General features: G+C 41.3%; 1 protein-coding gene across 4 annotated transcripts in view; it reads right to left on the bottom strand.

Annotated features, from left to right (window-relative positions):
- JAKMIP3 (Janus kinase and microtubule interacting protein 3) overlaps window positions 1-27,961 on the bottom strand; it is a 185,258-nt gene that overhangs the window by 38,597 nt on the left and 118,700 nt on the right. For all 4 annotated transcript variants that reach the window (XM_089669254.1, XM_089669263.1, XM_089669244.1 and 1 more), the window contains 6 exons: window positions 26,777-26,845; window positions 23,127-23,204; window positions 20,788-20,991; window positions 17,592-17,657; window positions 10,410-10,481; window positions 5,315-6,056 (listed from right to left, as the gene is read on the bottom strand). In XM_089669254.1, the coding sequence (XP_089525380.1) occupies window positions 10,431-10,481; window positions 17,592-17,657; window positions 20,788-20,991; window positions 23,127-23,204; window positions 26,777-26,845 (468 nt within the window). In that variant the 3' untranslated portion in view covers window positions 5,315-6,056; window positions 10,410-10,430. The remainder of the gene's footprint in view (window positions 1-5,314; window positions 6,057-10,409; window positions 10,482-17,591; window positions 17,658-20,787; window positions 20,992-23,126; window positions 23,205-26,776; window positions 26,846-27,961) is intronic.

Consider the following 27,961-nt stretch of genomic DNA (forward strand, 5'->3'; position numbering starts at 1 on the left):
GTAGGAGTTTATGGTGAGAAAACTGTTTTTTCATGGGAAAACATTAGTGACTGGCTGGGAATATCTATCTGGGTGGATAATTTTTCCCTTTTGTAGGATCGGCCTGGGAGTGTCATCCAGGGTCATGGAGCTGCCTAAGATCTCCGCTTAATGTCTGCATACACAGTCTTCTTTTGCTGGCTGGTGGTCCCGCAGTTTATTGGGCCACTAGAGTCCTGTAAACAGTTAAAAAATACTTTCATTTGTTTTTTAGTGCCAGAGTAATAGGAAAGTGGAGCTAAAGTTTTGGGTATTGAAGTTCAGAAACTGGGATTATGAAGAATTGAAACACAAAGATAAGGTTGTTGGTAAAAACAGATCACTTGGGGAAGATGAGTATGGGGGAAAATAGTCTGCTGCCTTTTGATAGAGCTATAGATAAGTCTACCTGACCAGACAAGGGAGTTAAAATGTGATATATTTAAAAAATGTTACAGATTTGTATAAAGATTGACTTCAGAAATCAAATGACAGGTGATCCTTCGAACAAGATCCACATAAAGATTCATATAATCCAGACCTTACACCAAGGGTCTCCAAATATTTTAAACAGAGGGCTAGTTTACTGTTTTTCAGGCTTTATGGGGGCCAGACAGTGGCCAGTGGGAGTAGAAAATGCCCTATCAATGGTTTTAGTGGGAGGAATAATGCCCCATTGTTGGTATCAGTGGAAGGAATACTGGCCCATTGTTGATGTAAGTGGGTGGAAATTTGCCCCATCATTGAGGTCAGTTAGAAGAATGGTGCCCCATCGTTGGTTGGTGTCAATGGGAAGAATAATGCCCCAAGGGCCAGATAAAGGGATGCAACAGACTGCAGCAGCTTGGAGACCACCGGCTTACACAAAGGGTGGATACACTAAGATACCACTGGCTAGCACAAGGTTCATATAAGACTACAAAGAGATCACCTCTATACATGTGACCAAAGCTCTTTACTGTTAGGCACTAACTAGAGCAGCTGGGTAAGGATAGGCAGTATCAAGAATCCACATCCCAATTTGTGTTAATTTTAATTCTCTTGTTTGATCCTTGTCACCTCTCACTGCAAAATCCATCAAAAGAAACAAGGAAGAGGGGGTGCACAGTCTACTAAGAAGAGTCACAACTCTCTGTAGGTCTTAAAACATGACACATACTTTTTCTCTCTATTGGGTAAATGGATTGTCTAAAGATTACTGATTCCACATTCTGGTTTTCACAATAATCATAAGACAAAGTTGATAAAAAAAAGGTGGAGCTTATAAATAATGGAACCATTCAGATACTCCTAGGATAACGCCATTTATGCATGAAAGTGATGAAGTGTTCAGGACTCACTGGCGGCATGCACACCCTTCTACATGCGTGATACTTTTGTTCACATATCAATAAACATGTGATTCTATTTTGTATACAAAAACTGCATCCACAATACCAAAGGTGCATGACGTATATTACAGTTCATTATAGGCCAATCTACCCAAAAGTAATCATGTAATTCTAGTTGGAACTCGGTGGCATGAGTAGCTTCCTAAATGTATTAGATACTCCAGCAGAATAATTTCTATCTAAAAGCTTTAGGTGTTCCTGTCCACCTTCTCTTGCTTCGTTTCTCAATATAATATTAATAAAATATAGTGGGAATCCTTCACAAGCACAGATTTAATACCAAGAGAGCGGTAGGTGTAAGAAATTGTCTGGTGGTTTGACTTTCAACCAAAAGCCAATATATCAGTTTTGGGTGGCCTGAACGTTTCATGTAAGAACATTTAAGGATTCAGATATAAATACCCAAATGTCCTTTGCAATGATGGACTCTGAAGAGGACTCAAACTTTAAACTGCAGAACATGTTGGATCATACTGCCCTCTTTTGGTTGTGCTAAATTAAGGCATGAGGTCTAGATTATTATATTTCTACTATGCAACTGTAAATTAAAAAAAAAAAACAAATAACGACTAGAACATCCAGGTTTGATTAGTTATAACCAGAAATCACTTTAAAGCTGCTCAAACAGGTTACAGTGTGATTTTGCAGTTTCCTTTAGATAAAAAGCAACTATGTATTGCAGGGTAACTATGTGTAATGGGACCAATAGCAAATCCATTAGGTCCCAATTAGATCTATGTGTTTACAGTAATGCAGGTTGAAATGCATGTCAGCGCAATGAAGAACAACACACACGTGTTAATTTTTGTGATGTGCTGACAGCCCATTCAGATGAACAGGCTGACCCAACGCAATGATGCACATTAATGAGCAATATAATGTTGAGTTGCAAGTTGCCAGTTGTGAAGGGACACTTAAGGTGGCCCCTTTGTTTTTTATATTAAATGCAAGTTGTGTAGCGAAACAAAATACCATATATATATATATATATATATATATATATATATATACACACACACATACACTATATTGCCATAAGTATTGGGACACCTGCCTATACACGCATATGAACTTTAACGGCATCCCAGTCTTAGTCTGTATGGTTCAATACTGAGTTGGCCCACCCTCTGCAGCTATAACAGCTTCAACTCTTCTGGGAAGGCTGTCCACAAGGTTTAGGAGTGTGTCTATGGGAATGTTTGACCATTCTTCCAGAAGCACATTTGTGAGGTCAGGTACTGATGTCGGATGAGAAGGCCCAGCTTGCAGTCTCTACTCTAATTCAACCCAACGGTGTTCTATTGTGTGTGAGGCCAGGACTCTGTGAAGGATAGTCAAGCTCCTTCACCCCAAACTCGCTCATCCATGTCTTTATGGACCTTGCTTTGTGCACTGGTGCGCAGTCATGTTGGAACAGAAAGGGGCCACCCCAAACTGTTTCCACAAAGTTGGAAGTATGAAATTGTCCAAAATGTCTTGGTATGCTGACGCTTTAAGAGTTCCCTTCACTGGAATTAAGGGGCCAAACCCAACTCCTGAAAAACAATCCCACACCATAATTCCCCCTCCACCATACTTTACACTTAGCACAATGCAGTCAGGCAAGTACTGTTCTCCTAGCAACCGTCAAACCCAGACACATCCATCTGATTGGCAGACAGAGAAGTGTGATTCGCCACTCCAAAGAACACAACTTCACTGCTCTAGAGTCCAGTGGTGGTGTGCTTTGCGTCACTGCATCCGACGCTTTGCATTGCACTTGGTGATGTAAGGCTTGGTGCAGCTGCTAGGCCATGGAAACCCATTCCATGAAGCTATCTATGCACTGTTGTTGTGCTAATCTGAAGGCCACACAAAATTTAGAAGTGTTTAGCTATTGACTCTGCAGACAGTTGGCGATTTGTGCGCACTGTGCACTTCAGCATGCGCTGACCCCGCTCTGTCATGTTACGTGGCCTACCACTTCATGGCTAAGTTGCTGTTGTTCTCAGTTGCTTCCACTTTGTTATAATACCACTAACAGTTGACCGTGGAATAATTAGTAGCAAGGAAATTTCATGGATGAACTTATCGCACAGGTGGCAACCTATCACGGGACCACGCTTGGAGTCACTGATCTCCTGAGAGCGACCCATTCTTTCACAAATGTTTGTAGAAGCAGTCTGCATGCCTATGGGATTGATTTTATACACCTGTGGCCATGGAGGTGATTGGAACACCTGAATCCAATGATTTGGAGGGGTGTCCCAATACTTTTGGCAATATAGTGTGTGTGTGTGTATGTATATATATATATATATATATATATATATATATATATATATATATATATGTGTATATATATATATATATATATATATATAAATATAAACATTTTATAGAAGTTGCCAAACTTTATATATATTTAGTTCATTTGACAGATATTGTTACCTGCATAAATTTAGATGTTGCTAAAAAGTGGTGACCCTTTTTGGGCCCCATAGCAGTCCCATTATTGGTTATAGTCTAGAAAAAAGTAAAACTGAGGTGCTGAATACAGATTTTCAGTAGGCCAATCAAATCACTGGGCACACTAGCTCTGTTTTGGCAGCAGTTCACAAAACAGGCACATCCCTTCAAAATGGCTGGAAAACCCAACATTGAGAATCCACATATATACAGTCCAATATGAGTGAATGTCTCAGAGTCCAACATTTTTAATGATAAACTTGATACATACATAGAAAAAAGTGTTTTGAGAGTCAAACAGACTCCCCCTCCCTCAGGAATTTTGAACTGGAGCAAAGGGTCCTTTGCTGTACTTGTCACCGATGGAATAACCTGTCTTCTGTAACAGTTTATGAAACAGAACATCACAGATCTATCTGCTGTCTGTTGATCTGAGTTTGTTTAAGCATAGTCAGAATTCCTGAGCCCTGATGAAGAGGGGTTTTGTTTGCCACCTGAAAAGAGTTGGCTCTTTTCTGCTATAAACCACTTATTGTTAAAAGCTTTGAACTCTTGGACATTTATTGTATACACATAAGGGTCCATTTACTAAAACTGGAGTGTGCAAAATCTGGTGCAGCTCTACATAGAAACCAATCAGCTTCCAGGTTTTTTTTAATCAAAGTTTAATTGAACAAGCTGCAATTAGAAGCTGATTGGCTACTCTGCAGAGCTGCACCAGATTTTGCACTCTCCTTGTTTAGTAAATCAACCCCACAGTCTGCTATGACTATAGTTTTGCTTTAGATGTAAAACCATGACCTACCTGTTTACATAAAAAATAATAAATAGATTATGTAAGCCATCACAAGGTTTGGGTTGATCCAATCATATTGTAACATGTATGATCAGTCTGATGCCAAGTAAGCAATCTTACATGGTATCCTTCTTGAGAATCCTTGTGTCTAGTCAATGCTGTGCTGCATGAAATATGTATCTATATCCATTGAGATTGTGTGGGGGAAATTCTGATTCCAAGCTGCAAGTACAGTGCTCCTCCATGGAGAAACGTTCTACTTATCACTCATATTACATTAGAATGCAAGCTTCTTGTTCAGGCAGAGAAGGCAAAGCTGTGTGAGACTTTTCAAGAGGGGATCTAAAAAATAGATCCCTCACTTTGGCGGCTCCAGCGCTCACATCCTCCACCCAAAGCTCTGGTCTGTGGGCTGAACCTTGGTGTCATCACATACAATACAGGCACATTAACCCTCTATGGTACGCAGGGGAGGTTGGAGTGAGAATTGAGCAGGTCACAGCTTAGAGAGCAACTGCGGGGGAATCCTTAATCCTCCACCCTTAGATTAAAGGCTCAATTAACCCTTGCAGTGGGGGAGAGGGTGGCATTACAAGGGTGGATTTTTTTTTATTTTTCTTTCAGTTTGGCTTTAAGAATATCAGAATTAAAGTGTTCTTACCTTTCTTAAAAATGCACCTCCTTAGAAACCTTCATAAAATGTCCATTTCCTAAATGGCCTTGTCATGTGCTTGTGCTGTTCTTTACGACTTGCTGTGTTCTAACAAACTTCATTATGTTTCTGTGAGATTGTCCCATCATTTCTTGCATCTGTTGCTTGATGCAAATGTATTGTACGGAGGAGACACGCAGTATATTGTTTGTGCTTTCCTGGTTAGAATATATATTTCTTTGTTAAAGCATCTGTACGATTTTGTTATTTTTAAGTTTGTTAAAATAGGAACTATCACTCAGCTAAAGCAGTAGTGATCCCGAGAGTTGAAGGCCTGGGAGTTGGGACATTACAACGTGTGTATGGTGGAGGAACCATGTGGATGAAGCCGGGGGCTGAGTTCTGTTCTTGTCCCATTGTTCGTACAGATGATGTAAATTGATATATGAGCTGAACACAAGATAAATGCACTTCTATACAGAAGCAATAGGCTACCTGCGTAGCAGGAAATCAGGGGGTCCACTTGTCCTGAATCATTAGATCAGTTTTCCAGTTGAAGTTCTCAGCTTTCACTGCGTTTTTTAAATCTTTAGCACACAAGTTGCTGCAAATATCCAGCAAAGCACCACAGAAGTGGAAGTCAGTAAAAATGTTGTTTAAAAGTTTTGGCCTTGGTATCATACACTTCAGTCCATCAGTAGCGTCCAGCCCATTCACAGGCACCAATGTGACATACTGAACCAGGCTACAGCTGACATACATTGGATAGGCAGAGTGGAGGGGCACAGGAAGGAAAGATAGAGAAGGGGAAGGAAGAAGAGAAAGAGAGAGAGAAAGAGAGAGAGAGAGACAGACAGAGAAAGAAATAGAGATAGAGAGAGACAGAGAAGAAGGGATCAACAAAGAAAGAGGAAGAGAGAGTGAGATAGAAAGACAGAGAGGAAGGGATAGACAGAGAAAGAGGAAGAGAGCGTGAGAGAGAAAGAAAGAAAGAGAGATAGAAAGAGACAGAGAGGAAGGGATAGACAGAGAAAGAGAGAGCGACAGAGAGGAAGGGATATATAAAGAAAGAGGAAGAGAGAGTGAGAGAGAAAGAAAGAAAGAGAGAGAGAGAGGAAGGGATATATAGAAAAAGAGGGAGAGACAGAGGGAGAAGGAAAAAGAAAGAGAATGAGAAAGACAGAGAGAGAGGAAGAAGGAGAAAGAAATGGAGAGAGAGAGAGGGGGGAGATGGAGAGAGAAGGAATAGAGAGAGAGAGACAGAGAGGAACGGATAAAGAAAGAGAGTGATAATTAAATAAATAAAGATAAAGGGGGAGAGAGAGAGAGAGAGAGAGAGAGAGAGAGAGAGAGAGAGAGAGAGCGAGGGGGGCAATAAGGACGGCGAAAGAAGTACAGATGGATCAAGGGGGGGAGAGACACAGAGAGAGAGAGAGAGAGAGAGAGAGAGAGAGAGAGAGAGAGAGAATGAGAGAGAATGAGAGAGAGAGGTAGAGAGAAAAAGAAATGGAAAAAGAGAGAGAAAAGATAAAGAGAGAGAGACACACACACACAGGAATGGATAGATAAAGTAAGAGAATGAGAATTGGATAGATAAAGAGAGAGAGAGAAAGCGTGTGATAGGGATAAATAAAGGAATAGAGAGTGAGAGAGATGAAAGGAAAGAAGGAAAGTAAAGAAAGGACAGTAATGGATTGGATTGAGAAGAGAGATGAAGCAGGGAAGGCAGGAGCATAGAGAGAATGAGTCAGTGTACAAAGAGTGAGGAAGAGATAGAGATGGAGAGAAAGAGAAGAATAGAGTTGAGAAAAATGAACAAGTGGGGATAGGGTGCATAAAAAGAAAGAGATTCCGTGAACAATGAGTGAGGGGGCATAGGAGAAAGTAATAATTGAAAAGGTATAAAGCAGGGAAGGAGAAGGAGAGAGAAAGCGATAAAGAGAAAGAAATGAGGAAGACAGAGAGGGAGAGAGAGAGACACACATTGGGTGAAAAAAAGTGTTAAGGAGAGAAATGAAAGGAACAGAAAGTGAAGAGATAGAGAAAAGCCATTAAAATAAAAAAAAAAAAAGAAAAAGTGGGATAGAAGAGGAGAGACAGAGAAGAGGTGAGGAGAGAGACACAGATGGAGGAACAATATGAAATGATGGACAAAGAACATTGAAATAAAAAAAGAAAGTGAGAAGCAGAGAAGAGGGAAGAATAGGCAATAATAGAGAATTAGTCATGATAAAATAATGATACAAACAACAATTTGAAACAAACACCATAGAATGAACAACTTGAAATACATTTTAAGTATAAATGAATGAGCGCAAATAAATAAAGATATAAACTTATAAAAGTTGATAAGATAGTACAAAGCCGCTAGCATGAAAGGTATACCTCAGCACCTCCGTAGTAAATAAAAATCAAAAAATGCAGCGCTGAAATTAAAATTGTGAAAATGACCATATACAGTGCATATTCATCAAGCTTGCCAGTTCATGGTGTAGATAAATAAGAAGTCCTGTAATCAAAAGGTACTTAAAAATTGTAGAATTCACAATGTTGTGGTAAACTTCTGGCTGTTCCGTGAAGTGATAGTACAATAATGCACCTACCAGAAGTACATACAAACTGAGCATTGTATGTAAATCATAGGCTCACCAGAAGGGTCCAACGCCGTCCAGAATCCTGGGACTCCCCCACTTTGGGTGGCTCAGAATATAACGAGCCAGGGAGGCAAAATAGTGCTAATAGCGTGATACCGTTTATTTAAAGATCAAAAATATTGTTGCAAACTGTAAAACACTCACATGCAATACAGCAAAAGGCTATACAAACATAGCCTCACAAATCGATATTCCAGATGAAGTATAGCGTCAAATAAAGGGCTTCCCCTGACATGTTTCGTGCAAACCGCACGTTATCAAAGGGGTTATCCTTTCTGGACGGCGTTGGACCCTTCTGGTGAGCCTATGATGACCCCCATGAGTGAGTGAGTGACACCATCCCTGGGAGTCTGCTGTAGCCCTAGATGACGTCATTCTGATGACCAGATCCTGATGTCCATGTGGAGTTTTTACATACAACGCTCAGTTTGTATGTACTTCTGGTAAGTGCATTATTGTACTATCACTTCACGGAACAGCCAGAAGTTTACCACAACATTGTGAATTCTACAATTTTTAAGTACCTTTTGATTACAGGACTTCTTATTTATCTACACCATGAACTGGCAAGCTTGATGAATATGCACTGTATATGGTCATTTTCACAATTTTAATTTCAGCGCTGCATTTTTTGATTTTTATGAAATACATTTTAATTTCATTTAGTTCATTAAAAGAGTTCTTAAACTGATATCTACAGTATATCTTTACATTCAATAGCAAAAAAGCCAGATCTTGACCTCTATGTCTGCTATGAACAGTGTGAATAAAGCCGGCCATACATGGATCGAATTTTGGCTGGCTCAGCAGGGACTGGCCAACTTTCAATCCATGTATGGGCAGGCTAGTTGTACAGATGTTGATCTACTTCTGTATAACTGTCCTGTTGGATTTTCCCCACTCAGTCATTGCCACTGCCTATAGTGTAGTGCAGATCAGTGTATTCTGACAATGGAGAAGTCTTCCTGCTGTCAGAATACAATGACTGAGCAGGGTGGATTCCCACATCCACGTCAAATGTGTGGATTGGGGAATCATACAGAAAGCGATGTGAGCTGTAGCTGGCCTCAGCCATCACTCTGGCCATGCCCTCTGAGGCAGCCTCTGTAACAAAGCCTCGGATGGGTGGGGCGAAACGTGTCATAGGGTGTAAATAAGAAAACAACAGCAGTGAGCGCTAATCCTGATAGCGGCTGGGCACTCTAAGCAACCAATAAAACTTAAAAGCAATAACATAAAATAGTGCAGCGCTGAAATAGTGACAATATGACAAAAAATTGTCCACTAAAAGTCTTGTTCATAAGAACGTATCCAGTGTCAGATGTGAATTCAGAATTGGTGATCCGTGTGGAAATGGCTGGAAAACGCACTCACCAGAAGTAAGACACATAAACGCAGTGTGCATTAAAAGCTCAAGGGTCATCAATCCAGAGGGAAGTAAAGCTGGTCCTGTTACAGGAATGGTGGGTCCCTCCTCCGTAAATGCAGCAACAGATCTTCCTTCTCTCGATTAGAAGTAGAATTCCAAGATCCAGGTTCTGCAAGCAAAAGCTCCTCAAGGGAGTTTTAGGGAAGGACACCCATAGTGAAGTAGGTCATAAAAGGCAGCTTTATTCAAAATAGTAATATCCAATTCAAAGCAGGCAGGTATCATACAGATGTGTCAGCAAGACAACTAACCCTGGCACTTCGAATAGTGGCCGCCGGGCCTCCACGTGGCTCCGGCGGCGTAGCGTCTCGACGTCCAGGCTCCTCCCGGCGGTCACTATTCAAAGTGCCAGGGTTAGTTGTCTTGCTGACACATCTGTATGATACCTGCCTGCTTTGAATTGGATATTACTATTTTGAATAAAGCTGCCTTTTATGACCTACTTCACTATGGGTGTCCTTCCCTAAAACTCCCTTGAGGAGCTTTTGCTTGCAGAACCTGGATCTTGAAATTCTACTTCTAATCGAGAGAAGGAAGATCTGTTGCTGCATTTACGGGGGAGGGGCCCACCATTCCTGTAACCGGACCAGCTTTACTTCCCTCTGGATTGATGACCCTTGAGCTTTTAATGCACACTGCGTTTATGTGTCTTACTTCTGGTGAGTGCGTTTTCCAGCCATTTCCACACGGATCACCAATTCTGAATTCACATCTGACACTGGATACGTTCTTATGAACAAGACTTTTAGTGGACAATTTTGTGTCATAGGGTGTGGCTGGAGTGATGGCCGAGGCCAGCTACAGCTCACATTGCTTTCTGTTTGACTCCTGGGGATCGGTAGAGTAGTGCAAGTAATGTTCAGTGTGAATTACACTTTTTTAAATAACTTCACAATTTTACTGTATATGTGTTTAGAAATGTCCTCTAAATGCATATAGTATATGTTGCGGCCATGTTAATGACGCCTAAATGACTTAAAAAAGAAATCATCTCAGTCAGCAGTTACAATATGACACTTACCAGGCACGATGTGCAGACCATCTAGGACCATAGGATAAAAGCTAATGAAAAAAATAAAAATAAAAATAAAAACTGGAAAAAGGGGAGAAGAAAAAACAAAGATTAGAATTCATCCCTTTGTCACGAAAATATCACAGCAGCATTGAAACATTGGTTGGGGTCAACAATACACACTGAGACTCTCTTCCACACTCATAGAAATGCAGTGTCTTGAAAAAGTATTCATGCAGTGCCTTGAAAAAGTATTCATACCCTTTGAAATTTTCCACATTTTATCATGTTACAACTAAAAATATAAATGTATTTTATTGGAGTTTTATGTGATAGACCAACACAAAGTGGCACATAATTGTGAAGTGGAAGGAAAATGATAAATGGTTTTCAAAATGTTTACAAATAAATATCTGAAAAGTGTGGCATGCATTTGTATTCAGCCCCCCAGAGTCAATGCTTTGTAGAACCACCTTCTGTTGCAATTATAGCTGAAAGTCTTTTTGAGGATGTCTCTACCAGATTTGCACATCTAGAGAGGGACATTTTTGCTCATTCTTCATTGCAAAATAGCTCAGGCTCTGTCAGATTGGATGGCGAGCGTCTGTGAACAGCAATTTTCAAGTCTTGCTACAGGCTGTATGTTTAGAATCGTTGTTGCGAACCTCTGCCCCAGTCTCAAGTCTTTTGCAGGCTCTAACAGGTTTTCTTCTAAGATTGCCCTGTATTTGGCTCCATCGATCTTCCCATCAACTCTGACCAGCTTCCCTGTCCCTGCTGAAGAAATGCATCCCCACAACATGATGCTACCACCACCATGTTTCACGGTGGGGATTGTGTGTTCAGGGTGATGTGCAGTGTTAGTTTTCCACCACACATAGCGTTTTGCTGTTAGGCCAAAAAGTTCAATTTTGGTTTAATCTGACCAGAGCACCTTCTTTCACATATTTGCTGTGTCGCCCACATGGCTTCTCACACACTGCAAACGGGACTTCTTATGGCTTTATTTCAACAATGGCTTTCTTGTTGCCACACTTCTATAAAGGCCAGATTTGTGGAATGCATGACTAATGGTTATCCTGTGCACATACTGTATTCCCCCACCGGAGCTGTAGATCTCTGCAGTTTCTCCAGAGTTACCATGGGCCTCTTGGCTGCTTCTCTGATTAATGCTCTCCTTGCCCGGCCTGTCAGTTTAGGTGCACGGCCATGTCTTGGTAGGTTTGCAGTTGTGCCATACTCTTTCCATTTTCGGATGATGGATTGAACAGTGCTCTGTAAGATGTTCAAAGCTTGGGATTTTTTTTGTATAACCTAATCCTGCTTTTAATGTCACCACAACTTTTTCCCTGACCTGTCTGGTGTCTTCCTTGGCCTTCAGGATGCTGTTTGTTCACTAATGTTCTCTAACAAACCTTTGAGGGCTTCACAGAACAGCTGTATTTGTACTGATATTAAATTACACACAGGTGGACTCTATTTACTAATTAGGTGACTTCTGAAGGCAATTGGTTCCACTAGATTTTAGTTAGGGGTATCAGAGTAAAGGGGGCTGAATACAAATGCACGCCAAACTTTTCAGAAATTTATTTGTAAAAACTTTTGAAAACCATTTATCATTTTCCTTCCACTTCACAATTATGTGCTTCTTTGTGTTGGTCTATCACATAAAATCCCAATAAAATACATTTACATTTTTGGTTGTAGCATGACAAAAAATGTGGGAAATTTCAAGGGATCTGAATACTTTTTCAAGGCACTGTACCCCTTGAAATTTTCCACATTTTGTCATATTACAACCAAAAACATAAATGTATTTTATTGGGATTTTATGTGGTAGACGAACACAAAGTGGCACATAACTGTGAAGTGGAAGGAAAATGATAAATGGTTTTAAAAAATTTTTACAAATAAATATCTGAAGAGTGTGGCTTGCATTTGTATTCAGCCCCCGAGTCAATACTTTGTAGAACCACCTTTAACTGCAATTACAGTCTTTTTGGGGATGTTTCTACCTGCTTTGCACATCTAGAGAGGGAAATTTTTGCCCATTCTTCTTTGCAAAATAGCTCAAGCTCTGTCATATTGGATGGAGAGCGTCTGTGAACAGCAAAGTCTTGCCACAGGTTCTTAATTGGATTTAGGTCTGGACTTTGACTGGGCCACTCTAACACATGAATATGCTTTGATCTAAACCATTCCATTGTAGCTCTGGCTGTATGTTTAGGGTTGTAGTTCTGCAGGAAGGTGAACCTTCACCCCAGTCTCACATCTTTTTCAGACTCCCATAAACCACCAAGCCTGAAACACTGTCTACTCCCATTGACCACCAAGCCTGAGACATTGTTTTCTCCCACTGACACTGGGGCATTTTCTACAGCCACTGGCCACAGTTCGCCTACCCCCCCCCTTAAAGTCTGAAGGGCACTAAACTGGCCCTTTGTTTGAAAGCTTAGAGACCCCTGCTTTAAAGCACGGAACCCATAATCAGGAAGTGACTGCCACCTCACAAGCCTACTATCTTTGGGTACCTAGGATAATCATTCTCAAGACTGGTAAATTAAAGGGTCACTAAGCTCTGGTTATAAAAATATATATTAAAGTATGAATTCTTAGTTAAAATAAATGCCTGCTATTGCTCTCAGCCTCCTCCAAATCTCCAATTTCCATTTTTTTGCTGTTGTGATCTGACTTTCTGTTAAAGAGTGGCTATGTTCATTCATTCTCCATGACCTCACTGTATGTAGGAACATAGCCACCTTTGATGGCAGGTTCTGTTAGTTTGTCTGCCACTACGTGACTCTGTTTCCAATATAGTGTAATAAAGGCAATGATGTGTTTGGATGTTAGAATCCTGACTCTAGTGATGTAATGGGTGGAGTTAGTGCCCATGTAAGTAATAGGATGGGAGGAGCCTAGGGGATGGGGCATGTGAGCCAAACACCCCAGAGCTAGTCAGATGTGCTACTGTCTGTGTCTCACAAACAGCTACATGCACTGTGAGAGGAGACACTGCTCGATGCAGAGCTGAGTGCCGCTGATAGGACAAACAAAGCCGGGCTCTGCCCCAATGCATTTCGTCAGTCTGGCGACTTCTTTTTTCATCCTCTGAAAGAAATTGTCAGACTGACGAAATGCATTGAGGTAGAGCCAGGCTTTGTGTGTCTTGATTGGCAGAACTTAGCTGTGCTCCGGGCAATGTCTCCAACTACAGTGCAGCCGGCTGTGTGTGAGACACAAACAGGAGCGCTTGCTACTCACTTCTGTGGTCTTTTGGGGGACATTTTGGATGCTTTGTTGTACAATTGAAATGTGAGTATAAGGGTGTTAATAAAAGGCTTTAATCCCACTGTATCATACTATGTATGGCCTCTTCCTTTTGTATGCTCGCTGGTGGAGAGATTTCATGTAAACATCAGAAGTCAACTTAATGATTGAAGAGAGGGCTTGCATCTTTTTGGGGTCTCATAAATGCAATTGTCATATTTGTGAAAGTGTGGCAATATCTTTTGATGAGTTTAGATCCATGTTGGTGGAAAATAACACACAGGGTTTGGTTTGGAGTTCTAAGGGTGGATGTTTGGTCATCATCACACAAGAGTGAAGAAAGAAGCTTTGCTACATTTTCTTCTTTTTTTTTTCTATTTTTGTGCACACTGTATCACTTTGTATCAGTTACAGCTCATTCTAGGACACTGTTCAGTTTTTTTAGGGACTTATGTATACATTTATTATTGTTACTAGTCTTGAAGTGATATCATTTAGGTGATATATTAATTTATATACTATATATATTATATTTATTGTGTGACAAAAATAAGGGGATATACACTTATCGGCCACTTTATTAGGTACACCTGTTCAATTGCTTGGTAAAACAAATTGCTAATCAGCCAATCACATGGCAGCAACTCAATGCATTTAGGCATCTAGACGAGGTGAAGTCAACTTGCTAATCAGCCAATAACATGGCAGCAGCTCAATGCATTTAGGCATCTAGACGAGGTGAAGTCAACTTGCTAATCAGCCAATCACATGGCAGCAACTCAATGCATTTAGGCATCTAGACGTGGTGAAGTCAACTTGCTGAAGTTCAAACTGAGCATCAGAATTGGGAAGAAAGTGACTTTGAATGTGACATGGATATTGGTGCCAGATGGGCTGGTCTGAGTATCTCAAAAACTGCTGATTTACTGAGATTTTACGCACAACAATCTCTAGGGTTTACAGAGATTTACAGAGAATGGTCCGAAAAAGAGAAATTATCCAGTGACCGGTAGTTGTGTGGATGAAAATGCCTTGTTGATGTCAGAGGTCAGAGGAGAATGGGAAGACTGGTTCGAGATGATAGAAAGGCAACAGTAACTCATAATAATATGGACCAAAATCTGAGGAATATTTATAATACCTTGTTGAATCTATGCCACGAGGAAATAGGGCAGTTCTGAAGGCAAAAGAGGGTCCAACCCAATACAAGCATGGTGTACCTAATAAAGTGGCCGGAGTGTGTACATGCACTTAGAGTTGTATTGAACAATAATATTTGATCTGGTTTATTTTTTTTTTTTATTGTAATGGATTATTATTTCAGCTGCTTTGTTGGAACCATATTTTTATAGTGGGTTGATAGGTATAAGTTTATTATTGTTTATTATCGTGAATGCTCACAAAAGCAGGGTGGGGATTGTAACTTATTAATTATTTATATATAAAAAATCCTAATGAAGTTTAGAGATGTTCATGCAGAGATGCGAGCAATATAGATTTTTGTGTCTGGGAGCTAAAGGTCCATTTTAAGTGTAGCAAAAAAAAAAAGGTATGAACAAGAAATCACTGCACACCGGAGTAATCACTGACATCCGCTTAGTGTAAAAGATATCCATAGACATAGTAATAGTAGTCCCTGCTCAGGACCACCCCCTTGAACATACTGTATTTCACCCCATAGGGCTTAGTAGTAGAGTCCTATCAGATGAAACATATTAGAGGGGGCTGTCATTGTGTGGGGGCTGTTATCACTATGTCTGTGGATGTCTTATAAAATAAAGCAGATGTCAGTGATCAATCTGGTGTGCAATGGCTTCTTGTTCCTATACTGAGTTTGTGAGTGTGGATGGCTCGGCTTGCTCCAGCACCCAGTGTCCAGGTGGCAGAACATAGGAGGCGCTCAGAGAGGAGAGCTACAGTACTTGTCATTATCAAGGAAAAAGGTATTAGACTTTGTGGGGTTGATTTATTACAACTGTAGAGTGCAAAATCTGGTGCAGCTCTGCATAGAAACCAAGTCTAATTGAACAAGCTGAAGTTTGAAGGTGATTGGCTGCCATACACAATGCACCAGATTTTGCACTCTCCAGTTTTAGTAAATTAAGCCCTGTATGTCTTTTTTGCTAAAAAATCTCCTCTCCCTATCTCAGCTGTTTTTTTATATCCTGTCTGTGGCACATGTGTATGGTACTGTACACTCTCAGTCTTCCCATAGCATCTGTAAGCTGTTGATAATAAAGCTTGGTGTCAGGAAAATATAAATCTGGTGTACTTGAGTGCAGGGGCGGACTGACAACTCATGGGGCCCCCGGGCAATAGGGGATCATGGGGCCCCTGTGTCCTTGCCCACAATCAAACCACACCCAAAAAAGCCTATGAAAAGGTACCAGGGGCATCTCATGGGGCCCCCTACTGACCCAGGGCCCTCGGGCAGTGCCCGAGTTCCCAAATGGTCAGTCCGCCCCTGCTTGAGCGAGAATCACATGACCAGCAGCTACCTTATGGCCAAAGAAAGGAGACATTGGATGCACAAGATTCAGCAGAGAAAACAGCAATGGTTGACAACGGAGCAGCAATGAGGAGCTTGCAGCTGTCAGAGGTCAACCTAAAAGGGAAGTCTACCATGCTGCCCCGACCACCACCATCACATATCCACTTTAATGTTATAAAAAATGTTTTTGATGACCGGATCATGAGTGCATGTTTGACCAGTATGGAATACTATGGGCAGTTTTAGGTTCTTCACTGGTGTCCAGCAACTGTAGTCACTCTTATAGTCCGTGCCTTACTCCAACTCTCAGAGCACAAAACATTCAAGAGACTCTTACTGCACTAGCCTTATTTGATACAGCAGTGGGAGGCATTAGGTGAACTTCAGTAGATGAATCATTTTTTTGGCATCTGTTTTACCTTCCTATAAATTCCTCATTGAAATGTTCCATTCACATACATAAATATTGCATACGTGTGCAGTTATTTCTTCAGGTATGAACTTCTCATCTATCCACCTAAATCCTCTATTCCTCTTGGCATTAAATCTCCACACCCAATGGTTCCCTGTCTCACTGTCCTCATTAGGCACCTCATAGAACCGCACAATACACCTCAAACAGAAACTATCAGCATTGCAAGGAATGATTACTTGTGTGATCATTTTTAATTAACTTTATTTATTAAACAAAAAGCTTTGCCTTTTTGTACATCAAAACTGCATGGAAATGCGTTCTGTGCAAATGGACAAAATCAAATGTCTTCAGGCTATAATCTGTGCAGTTCAAATGTGTCAATGTTGAAAATGCCATACATGGCCACTAGAAGGTGCTAGCTATCATAGCAAATAAGTATGCTCCTCAGCACCAGCTATTGAGCATAGTGCAGTATATTCCACATTCATGCATTCATTCTGCAGAGAATGTAACCTGGAAACATTACGTTTTGCCCCGTAGAACAAATTTAAAAGCAGTTTTGATGGATGGACAGCTATGCACATTTTTTTTTTTATCAACACACCCCTTAAATACAAAATCATTTACAAATGAATAACATAGTGTGCATGTGATACATTCAGATTCATGCAATAATGAAATTTGGTGAAGTGAAAAAATAACTTTCAATGATAAATAGTTATAGACTATGTATGGTAATGAAAATAGTATGTGAGTTAGTCAACTGACCTTATTAATGCCTAAAGTGATGCCATGAAAAATACATTAGAGCAATCTAGATCAGATTTAGAGCTAATGAAGGCCATTAAACCTATCAGGATTAGCTGTCATATTCAAACATGTCACCTTATAAAGACAACTGAAATCTGATTGGTTGCTATGGAGAGTGAAGGCGCACATCTTTTCTTCAAGTTCTCATAAATCATCCTGAAGATGTCCTGTCTCAATATGAAATAATAGAATTAGGCTGCTAAATTACCTTTTCTTCTAATTCTTTTATCTGTCTTCTCTGGAACTCTAATCTCTCTTCTAGCTCCTTGATTCTCTGAAAGAGAAATACAATGTCAATGCACCAGAAGATGATTTGGGAAGATAGCTATCAAATTATGTTAAAACACAAGTGATCTTATTCGGTATGGCAAGTAGAACTGATCAAAGTTAAAAATCCACAGAGCGACTAATCAGAAATCAAACATAAAAATTAAATTAAGTCAGAGCTAAGTTAATATACACTATATTGTCAAAAGTATTGGGCCACCCCTCCAAATCATTGGATTCAGGTGTTCCAATCACCTCCATGGCCACAGGCGTATAAAATCAAGCACCTAGGCATGCAGACTACTTCTACAAACATTTGTGAAAGAATGGGTTGCTCTCAGGAGCTCAGTGAATGGTACCGTAATAGGTTGCCACCTGTGCAATAAGTCCATCCATGAAATTTCCTTGCTACTAATTATTCCAAAGTCAACTGTTAGTGGTATTATAACAAAGTGGAAACAACTGGGAACAACAGCAACTCAGCCACAAAGTGGTAGGCCACGTAAAATGACAGAGCGGGGTCAGTGCATGCTGAAGCACACAGTGCACAGAAGTCGCCAACTGTCTGCAGCGTCAATAGCTAAAGACCTCTTAACTTCATGTGGCCTTCAGATTAGCACAACAACAGTGTGTAGAGAGCTTCATGTAATGGGTTTCCATGGCCGAGCAGCTGCATCCAAGCCTTACATCATCAAGTGCAATGCAAAGCGTGGGATGCAGTGGCATAAAGCACGCTGCCACTGGACTCTAGAGCAGTGGAGACGTGTTCTCTGTAGTGATGACTCACGCTTCTCTGTCTGGCAATCTGATGGACATGTCTGGGTTTGGCGGTTGCCAGGAAAACGGTACTTGCCTGAATGCATTGTGCCAAGTGTAAAGTTTGGTGGAGGAGGATTATGGTGTGGAGTTATTTTTCAGGGGTTGGACTTGGCCCCTTAGTTCCAGTGAAAGGAACTCTTAAGGCGTCAGCATACCAAGACATTTTGGACAATTTCATGCTCCCAACTTTGTGGGAAGAGTTTGGGGTTGGCCCCTTCCTGTTCCAACATGACTGCACCAGTGCACAAAACAAGGTCCATAAAGACATGGATGAGCGAGTTTGGGTTGAAGGAACTTGACTGGCCTGCAGAGTCCTGACCTCAACCCGATAGAACACCTTTAGGATGAATTAGAATGGAGACTGCGAGGCAGACCTTCTCGTCCGACATCAGTGCCTGACCTTACAAATGCGCTTCTAGAAGAATGGTCAAACCTTCCTATAGACACCCTCCTAAACCTTGTGGGCAGCCTTCCCAGAAGAGTTGAAGCTGTTATAGCTTTATAGCTGCAAAGGCAGGCCAACTCAGTATTGAACCCTCTGAACTAAGACTAGAATGCCATTAACGTTCATGTGCGTGTAAAGGCAGGCATCACAATACTTTTCGCAATATAGTGTATATATATACAGTACACACACACCTAAATCATCTTTGTCAGATTTTTACCGCTATCTGGGTCTCCATTAAGTCTATGTCAATGGCTTTTGTTCACTTCAAACAGGTTTTGCAACTCAAGTCTAAGGGGAAGCAAATCCTGCTTGAAGAAATTAAGAAAATAAAATACAAGTCAGAATCAGAAGTCGAAATTTCTTTGAGCCTACAGTGCGGTGTGCAAAAAACTAAACAACAAATTGAACCAAAAACGTGCATGTGAACACACTCAAAAAGGTTTACTAGGTGTGCTATACGCAAAGGGGACATAGCCTTCCCTGACCCCTAGGGTGCAAGGCTCCTGAGAGGGGTAAGGCAGTCTGGTCTACCTGAAGAGGGTGCCCAAGGGAAGAAAGGAAAAAAACTAAAGGCCACACATCCTCCCCCTAGACTTCTGGGTAGGCCCAAAGACCTGCACCCTCCTATCCTGTGAGTGAAAAAAGGACATAAGAATAAGTGCAGTGACATACATGCCAATGCCAATGGAACTTCATGTCAAATGAAGCTGTCAATAAATACTGAATGGTCTCAGAAGTGCCCCTAACATCAAAATGATGCAAACAACACAAGCCCAAAGCTGCCTGACACCGGCCCTTAGATAAATTTATCCTCACTCTCTGTCCCAATGACCACAGTTTTACTAGACAAAAAGTGAAGGAAAATATGCAACAGCAAAAACAAGGACAAAAAAAAAATGTTTTTTATTAGGAGAGTAGGTCAAGGCTGGAATGCCTCTCAGATTTTTCTGTCTGTGTCTGATTTGCAGATTTTCCCTTTCTTCTATCCAGTGAATGGAAACTGTAAGTGACGGGAAATCGATTAAACCACAGCCCGGATAGCAGTATAACGCTGATGGGGGTTCTGTTTAGAATGTTTGTGAGGAGGAAGGTAGGAATTTTTTTTTCTTGCAGAAGGAACAAAGGGGTCTATTCATATCTGTGACAAACATTCACACAGCTGTAATAAAAAAAAAATCATTGTATTTTGTCTAATATGATTATTTCCTATAATAGTATGCACCATCTAGTGGCCTTAATGCAGTATTTCCTAACATACCTCAATAAGGAAAATACAGTATATTAACCACTAGATGGTGCTGATGATCATAGGAAATAATTATATTAGACAAAACACAGCAATCTGTTTTTCTTGCAGCTCTGCAAATGTTTTTCACATTTGTACATTGAATTTTCTATAAATAGACCCCATAGTATGTCTCCTCTGCATTTAAAAACCTTCTGGCTTGAACATTTCCGAATGTACACTATAGTTCCACTTTAGTGTCTTAAAAAAAAGAAAATGTATGTTTGAAACCCACATAAACACGAAAGCTACAGTACAAACTCCATGCAAATACTAATACAGGTGGTAATTGAAGCCAGTGCCCCAGTTCCTTAAGTAGAGCGCAAACCACTTACTCACAAGCTTACAACCGAATACAACCAGTTTTTGGTGAAAGAAGAAGGTGAACGAATATTAAATGACACCGTGCTATCCAGATGCTGCTCCAGTGGGAATTAGAAAACAGTATGCAACAGTAAAATAGGAGAACAAGGAAAGTATTTCTAAACAGTTGCTGAATAATCCTGTACATTGATGGCCCATCCAAAAGATACAGTTCTGTAAATGATATTACCATTGACACAAGGACTATGGAGAGTTTTGTACCTGCTGTGCATGCTGAATTATCTCCATACGTTCGCGGAGAATCTGGGCATCTCTCTCTCGTAGTTCGCTCATCACCTGGCGTTTCCACTGCTCCACAGCATTCTTCAGCTCGTCCCGTTCTTCATCTGACAGTATCTGAGACATCTTGGCTCCAGCCTCTTGCTGCAATGCATCATACAACATGGCCTCCAGCTCCAGGATATGCTAAGGGTTAATATATTCTTAGTTAATAGCTACTGTTAGGGTTTATGCAGACCAAAGTTGCTGTTAAATGCTATAGGAGTCTATTTAATAAAAAAACAGAAATAAAAAAAAAGCTTAATCATTCACACAGCCATCAATATTTGTATTTCTGTGATCATCAGTGCCATCTAGTGGTCATAATGCAGTATTGTCCTAAAATACCTCAATCAGAAGAATACTATATTATGTTCTCTGGATGGAGATAACACCTATCGGAAATACACATATTAGACACAATACTGGGATTATGCTGAGGCATTCACACAGTGATTTTTAAAATCAATCAGAAATTGACCTGCTGTGCCTGAATTGCAAGTACCTCTCAGCAAGACCTGCTGAATCTAAACAAATCCGAAGCAGGCCAAATACTGCCTGTCATCCACTTCACCAATGAAGTAAATAGGAACCTGCTGATCTATGTTTGATTTGATGTGTTTTTTTCTAGGGTACATGCACATGGCTGTATGATAATCTGTATGGCCACAAGAAAATCTTGCTGACAGAAGCTGGCAGTGAAATCCTGTGTAAAAATGTGCTCTGTGTGCTGTGCACATGTAAGGTTTGAGCAACATTTACATGATTACAAGCACACAGGGCATTTGCAGCCTATTGGTAGTGGCCGCCTAGTGTCATCCTTTGCCTGGGACACAAGCAGCCAATGCCATTTATTCTCTTCTGCTGTTAGGACCTATGCTGTTATTGCGACCTAGTCTCCTCTGTTGCTAGGACCAGGCAGCTCTTGTTGCCTAGTGTCCTCCGTTGCTAGGACACAAGCAGCTATTGCTGTCTAGTGCCCTCTGTTATTAGGATGTAGGTAGCTATTGCCGTTTAGTGTCCTTAATTGATAGGATGTAGGCAGCTATTCCTGTCTAGTGTTCTCTGTTGCTAGGACATAGGTAGCTATTGCTGGTTGTAGGTAGCTACTGCCATCTAGTATCCTCATTTGCTAGGCCGTAGGCGGCTATTGCTGTTTAGTGCCCTCTAGCATGTAGGCAGCTATTGCTGTTTAGTGTCCAAGGTTGCTAGGACACAGGCAGCTATAGTCGTTTAGTATCCTCAGTTGCTAGTATGTAGGCAGCTATTGCTGTCTAATGTCCTCATGTGCTAAAATATAGGCAGCTTTTGCCGTCTAGTGTCCACGGTTGCTAGGACACAGGCAGCTATTGTCGTTTAGTATCCTCAGTTGCTAGTATGTAGGCAGCTGTTGCTGTCTAGTGTCCTCATTTGCAAGAATATAGGCAGCTATTGCTTTCTAGTGTTCTTGGTTGCTAGGATGTAGGCAGCTCCTGCTGTCTAGTGTCCTCTGTTGCTAGGATGTAGGCAGATATTCCCATCTAGTGTTCCCAGTTGCTAGGACGCAGGCAGCTATCGCCATCTACTTTCTTCTGTTCCTAGCTCGTAGGCAGCTCTTGTTGCCTAATGTTGTCCTTTGCTAGGACAAAGACAGGTATTACCTTAGATTGTACGCCCCTTGAGGGTTAGGAACTGATGTGAATGTACAATATATATGTAAAGCGCTGCGTAAATTGATGGCGCTATATAAGCACCTGAAATAAATAAACATTGCCATCAACGGTCCTCCATTGCTAGGATGTAGGCATTTATTTCCATCTATTGTCCTCTGTTTCTTGGACATAGGCAGCTATTGCCATCTAGTGTCCTCTGTTGCTAGGATGCAGACCGTTCCTCTGCTCCAAAAGAATACATTTGCACCATACACATATAAATGTTATCACAAACATTTACATGTATAGTATAAAATATGGTGCATACATATGACCTCAAATGCAGTTTTTACTAACTTTTTTTTTTCATGTATCTGAAAGAAGTGCAAGTGCGCTGATCTGTACGCAACTGTGTGCACGGGTCCATTTCTGCATTCAAATCTGTAAAAAAAATTTTAGTGATAAAAAATCTTGCTTTTTTAATGCTATGTGTATGATCTGTTCTCTGTACCCATGGAAATACTGGAACTGTCTTCTTGGGTCCACCAGCCTCCCAGAAAGAGCCATCATGATACTCTCCTTTTAATCCACAACTTTTTTCTCACACATACTTTGTGCTGGAAATAAATAATTCTACGATGTTACAGTTACCTTGTGAGACTGATCCAGTGATTTCTTCCTGAAGTCAAGCTCTTCATCCAAATATCCCTTCTGCCTAGTGAACAGTTCCTAGATAGAACGGCACAAGCAAACCAATATTAGCAATCACGTATAATCAGTTGATACTGCAGTTTTTAAAATGGTTGTAAACCCTTTCATACACGCAGTGAAGTGACTGGCCTCAGGTGATGAAACACACCTTTCTACATAAGTTTTATCTATTTATCTGCAGCCATCTCTCCTTTACAGCTGTTCAAAGTGCAGAATTTATACAGCTTGTCTAAGCTTTCAGAAAGCAGGAGGCGGTGAGCTGAGGTTACGCTCTGCAGAGCTCAGTGAGAGCTGATTCGAGGAAAGAGATAACCCCCTCCCCCCTTCACACAGCACATAGGAAAAGAGTTGAGGCTCTCAGTCACAGGCTGTGTGCTGGAGCTCCCTCCCCATCACCTTTTTATCTCTTGGTGTGGAAAAACGTGTCAGAAATTACTCATGCAGATAGCAGAGGAATGAGGCAGCAGAAATAAATGACACTTAGGGGTTTATTTACTAAAGCTGGAGAGTCCAAAATCAGACTCCCTTCTGCATAGAAACCAATCAGCTTCTAACCTCAGCTTGTTCAATGAAGCTTTGGCAATGAAACCTGGAAGCTGATTGGTTTCTATGCAGAAGTGAGTCTGATTTTGGACTCTCCAGCTTTAGTAAATAAACCCCTTAGTGTTCTGGATTAAGACAGGTACAAACTATAGAGCAGGCATCAATAAATGGTGGACCGCCATCTGGATACCGACCCAGAAACATTCCCTTCTGGACCACAGCCTCAACAGATAGTTGCCTGAATGTCCTCTCCCCGCAGCCGCTTTGACGGGAGTAACTTTGGGTGCGGGGCCCATGGAACCCAGCTCACTTTGGAGAGGTGGGGGGACCCCTGTCTCAGCTCCCCATATCCCTCTTATGTGTAAATCACCCTGTGCCTGTTAAGGGTACAGGGTGATCTGTCCTAATATTGTGTGGGCTTTGTCACGGACTGTGTAGACATGTTTAGGAGATAGGTGGGGTGGGGTTGTTGATTGTTTAATGTTATGTGGCTGCATCCCATTGTTCTATTGTTTGTCTGTCTTGGGAGAAAACTATTATGGGATGTATGTGTTTATGTGTATTAGCTTAGTGGGGGGGGGGTGTCTCCGGCAGCCCTCCCTCCTGATGGGACTGTGTGCTGGTGTGAAGTTTGAATACCTGTGTGTCTTTTGTTACTAAATGTAGATTGTCCCGCCCTGTGTCATTATGCAGGGAGGGGGGATTGTCCCCTGAGTGTATATATCTTGTATCTGTGTTCAAATAAAGTAGTCTACCTCTGGTTTACTTCAAATCTGGTGTCGTCTGAATCTTGGGGTAACAATAGCCAGATTCACTGGTCTTGTGTTCCAGAGCCTGAGAAGCAGCTTCTTGACGGAGATACCCAGTCATGGGTGTCAGGGGTCCATTACAGCCGCCTCACCCGCCTGCCGCTGTCCTCAAGGAAGGGCACAACATCGCAGCACTCCCCCCCTTCCCTCCCCACACTGTCCTACCTTATTCACATGACTTTTCATGTTGGGAAGTGATTGATTGGTTGCGGTTGATTGATTGCTAGGCAGCGGGGTGGTCCAAGCAACCATTCACCCATTGACCATTAACATGAAAAGTCCCACCCTATGTCCAGACCTGCCATGCTTGCTGTCATGTGTGAATATGGTAGGACAGTGTGGGGAGGGGGGGGAGCAAGGGGGAGTGCTGCAATGTTATAAAAGAGACGGAATCTATATTATGCAGGAAGGACTGTGATGGGGCGATCTGTGATGAGGAAAGGTCTGTTATGAGGGGGGGGGGGTGATTGGGGGGGGGGGGGTCTGTGCTAAGGGATCTGTGATGGAGGGGATCTGTGATGAGAAAGGGTCTGTTATGAGGGGGAGGTGATTGGGTGGGGTCTGTGCTGAGGGATCTGTGATGGGCGGTCTGTGATTGAGGGGATCTGTGATTGAGGGGATCTGTGATGGAGGGGATCTGTGATGGAGGGGATCTGTGATGGAGGGGATCTGTGATGAGGGGTCTGTGATTGGGGATCTGTGCTGAGGGGGATCTGTGATGAGGGGGATCTGTGATGAGGGGGATCTGTAATGAGGGGGATCTGTAATGAGGGGGATCTGTGATGAGGGGTCTGTGATGACCAGGGTCTGTGCTGAGGGGTTTGTCATGGAGGTTATCTGTGATGAGCAGGGTCAGTGATGGGGCAGTCTGTGATGGGGCATTCTGTGATGGGGTGTTCTCGGGATGGGGCGGTAAGTGTTGTAAAAGGGGGGGGATGGAGTGGAGGGGAGGAACTGTGATGTGCACGGGAGGTTGTGATGTGAAGCATGAGTCATAGCACCAACATGACACTCGGACCTCCGCTGGAAGAAAATTTTACTGACCGGACCCCCGTGAATTTTAATTCAGTACCTTTGCTATAGAGGGATATACTTTGTTTATACTTCATGTCAGAGATTTACAATCACATCAATGAAAAAAAATACTTACAACAAAACAATTTGCAGTGAAAGGGCCTATTCATTTTTTCTGTGTGAATGGGGCATTAGGGGTTATTAGGGGTTATTAGGCTATTTCCTGTGCTGATCAAATGTTTTTCATTGTTCTAAAATGGATAATTCAGCATTTGCCCAATAGATAGTGAGGAATATCATAGCAATTTACCTATGATACTTTGCACAATCTAGTGGCCAAATGCAGTTTTGTCCGTTTTAAATCAATAAAAAAATACAACCATTTAAAAAATAGTATAATCACAGTTGTTTTTTGCCCCATACTCACAAAATAAATATACTTGAACTTTCACTGGGCCATGCAGATTTTTTTTAATATAGATCCCATTTTACTTTCCCATTTTATATACTCGCCCATTCATAAATTTGTTCTTTTATTAAAAATGGATACTGTAGACTGCCCACCAAGGGGATCTCTTGTGGCTTAGTGCAATTACTCTACCACTGCTTAACAACTTTCAGATGAGATATCTAGACATACAGTGCATTTTCACTAATTCGGGTCAACTCACCTGACTTACATTATAAGGAGAAGCCGTAAATTACAACCATTGCATATCAAGTAATCAGATGCATGGATAGGTGACCAGAAAATATGACTTTTTAATTACATTCTAATATTATAAATAACAACAAATGATCTAAATCATTTACACACACACTAAGGCTGCATTTACATCTGTGTGATTCCTAAATGCATAACAAAACACAAATAAACACGTGTTTTGCCACGTATTTTGGAAATCATGCGTCGCGCTTGCAGTGCCATTAATTGTTAATGGCTCCCCAAGAGCGGGTAGCAGACATATGTTATTCCTCGCGACAAAACATGCATTCAAAAACGCATCAAGCTTCACTCCAAAAAAAGGTTTTGGAGCATTTGTCACGCATAGGAGAGCCCATTAACATGAATGGGATGCCTTATTCGTGCAAAAAAAGCGAGCAGGAACACCTATTCCTGTTATGTTCAGGTGTGAATGGGGCCCAAAAGATTATTTACATCACACCGACTTCTGTGACTTGTACTGTATATCTAAATAGACACTGATAAACGGTCAGTATTACCTTTTCATGTTCCAGGTCGACCATCTTTTGCTGAAGAGCAGACTCTGTCACCTCAATTTGCTGAAGCCACTAAAAGTGATAAAAAGGTATCAGCCAATGATTAACACATCAATTGTATATTACAGAGATAATATTTTAGGCTTTAAGGTATGGATGGTGGATGTAATGCAGGTGAATGGCACCATAGGCTGCAAGGAACATTACAGGCTATATAAATGATATCTTATGGATCCAACACTCACATGTATAATTATACAATACATTAAACATAGGTCAGTGCCTAAAATGAACCCCGTGAAGATGAAAATATGCTAATTTGGTTTTAACATTGAAGATTGTGGAGGTGGGTGAGGATTGCTGAGAGTGAATAGAAAGTCTCGGAACCTCAAGCTTGGCTGAAGAACAATGATCACTTTATTAGGGTATGAATACAAAAAGACAACTCTTATCAGGGGATTTAGGTCTCCCCTTCCTGAGGGCTTTGGCAGTTTTAGATCTGTTGGTCATGGGCATTGCAGTCTGTGTCATAACATGATAACAGTGTTTGATATGCCTGCATGCAGTGATTTTCATAGTGAAAACACACAATATAAAAAGTTCCTAGCACTTATTCCAGCTAGCCAGCAAAAAAACCCAAAAAACAAAACAAAAAATAAAACAAATTACACTGTTTCAACAACTTGCAATAAAACAGGTATTGCATATATAAAAGAGTGTGCAAAGACACATTGGAGGTTCAGCTGCTAGTGTGCTGTGCTGGGCTTTTTGCATGTCTCTGCTCCTTTAAGAAGGAATGGGCTACCTCCTGGTATATTTGCTGACTACAGCCAGCAATAGACCCCTTTAAGAAGTGATCTGTTGCTGCACAGCTGCATGAAGGGTCTGGATCAGATCTCCACTGACCAAATCCAGACCACCCTCATAAAGAAAAAATATGCACAAAAAGTGTAAAAAAATTTAAAAATGAATACTGTATACAATGTGTATGCAAAGGTGGGCCCAGTCCATACCCCACCTCAAAATATAAGGGGACTGCAAGGGGACTGCCATCACTTCCAGTTTACTGGTTGATCCCATTCAGACCGTATGCGGGTTCTTCTCGCTCACAGCCCGATCCGGGCAATTTATGCCTTTTTTGAGTTACATATGCAGTAACTGAAATAAGGTTGATGGGCAGTGCCATGA

This window comes from Staurois parvus, unplaced genomic scaffold (genome assembly GCF_062004578.1).
Source record: "Staurois parvus isolate SC_StPar_1 unplaced genomic scaffold, SC_StPar_1.0 ptg000009l, whole genome shotgun sequence".
In the NCBI taxonomy this organism is placed as follows: Eukaryota; Metazoa; Chordata; class Amphibia; order Anura; family Ranidae; genus Staurois; species Staurois parvus.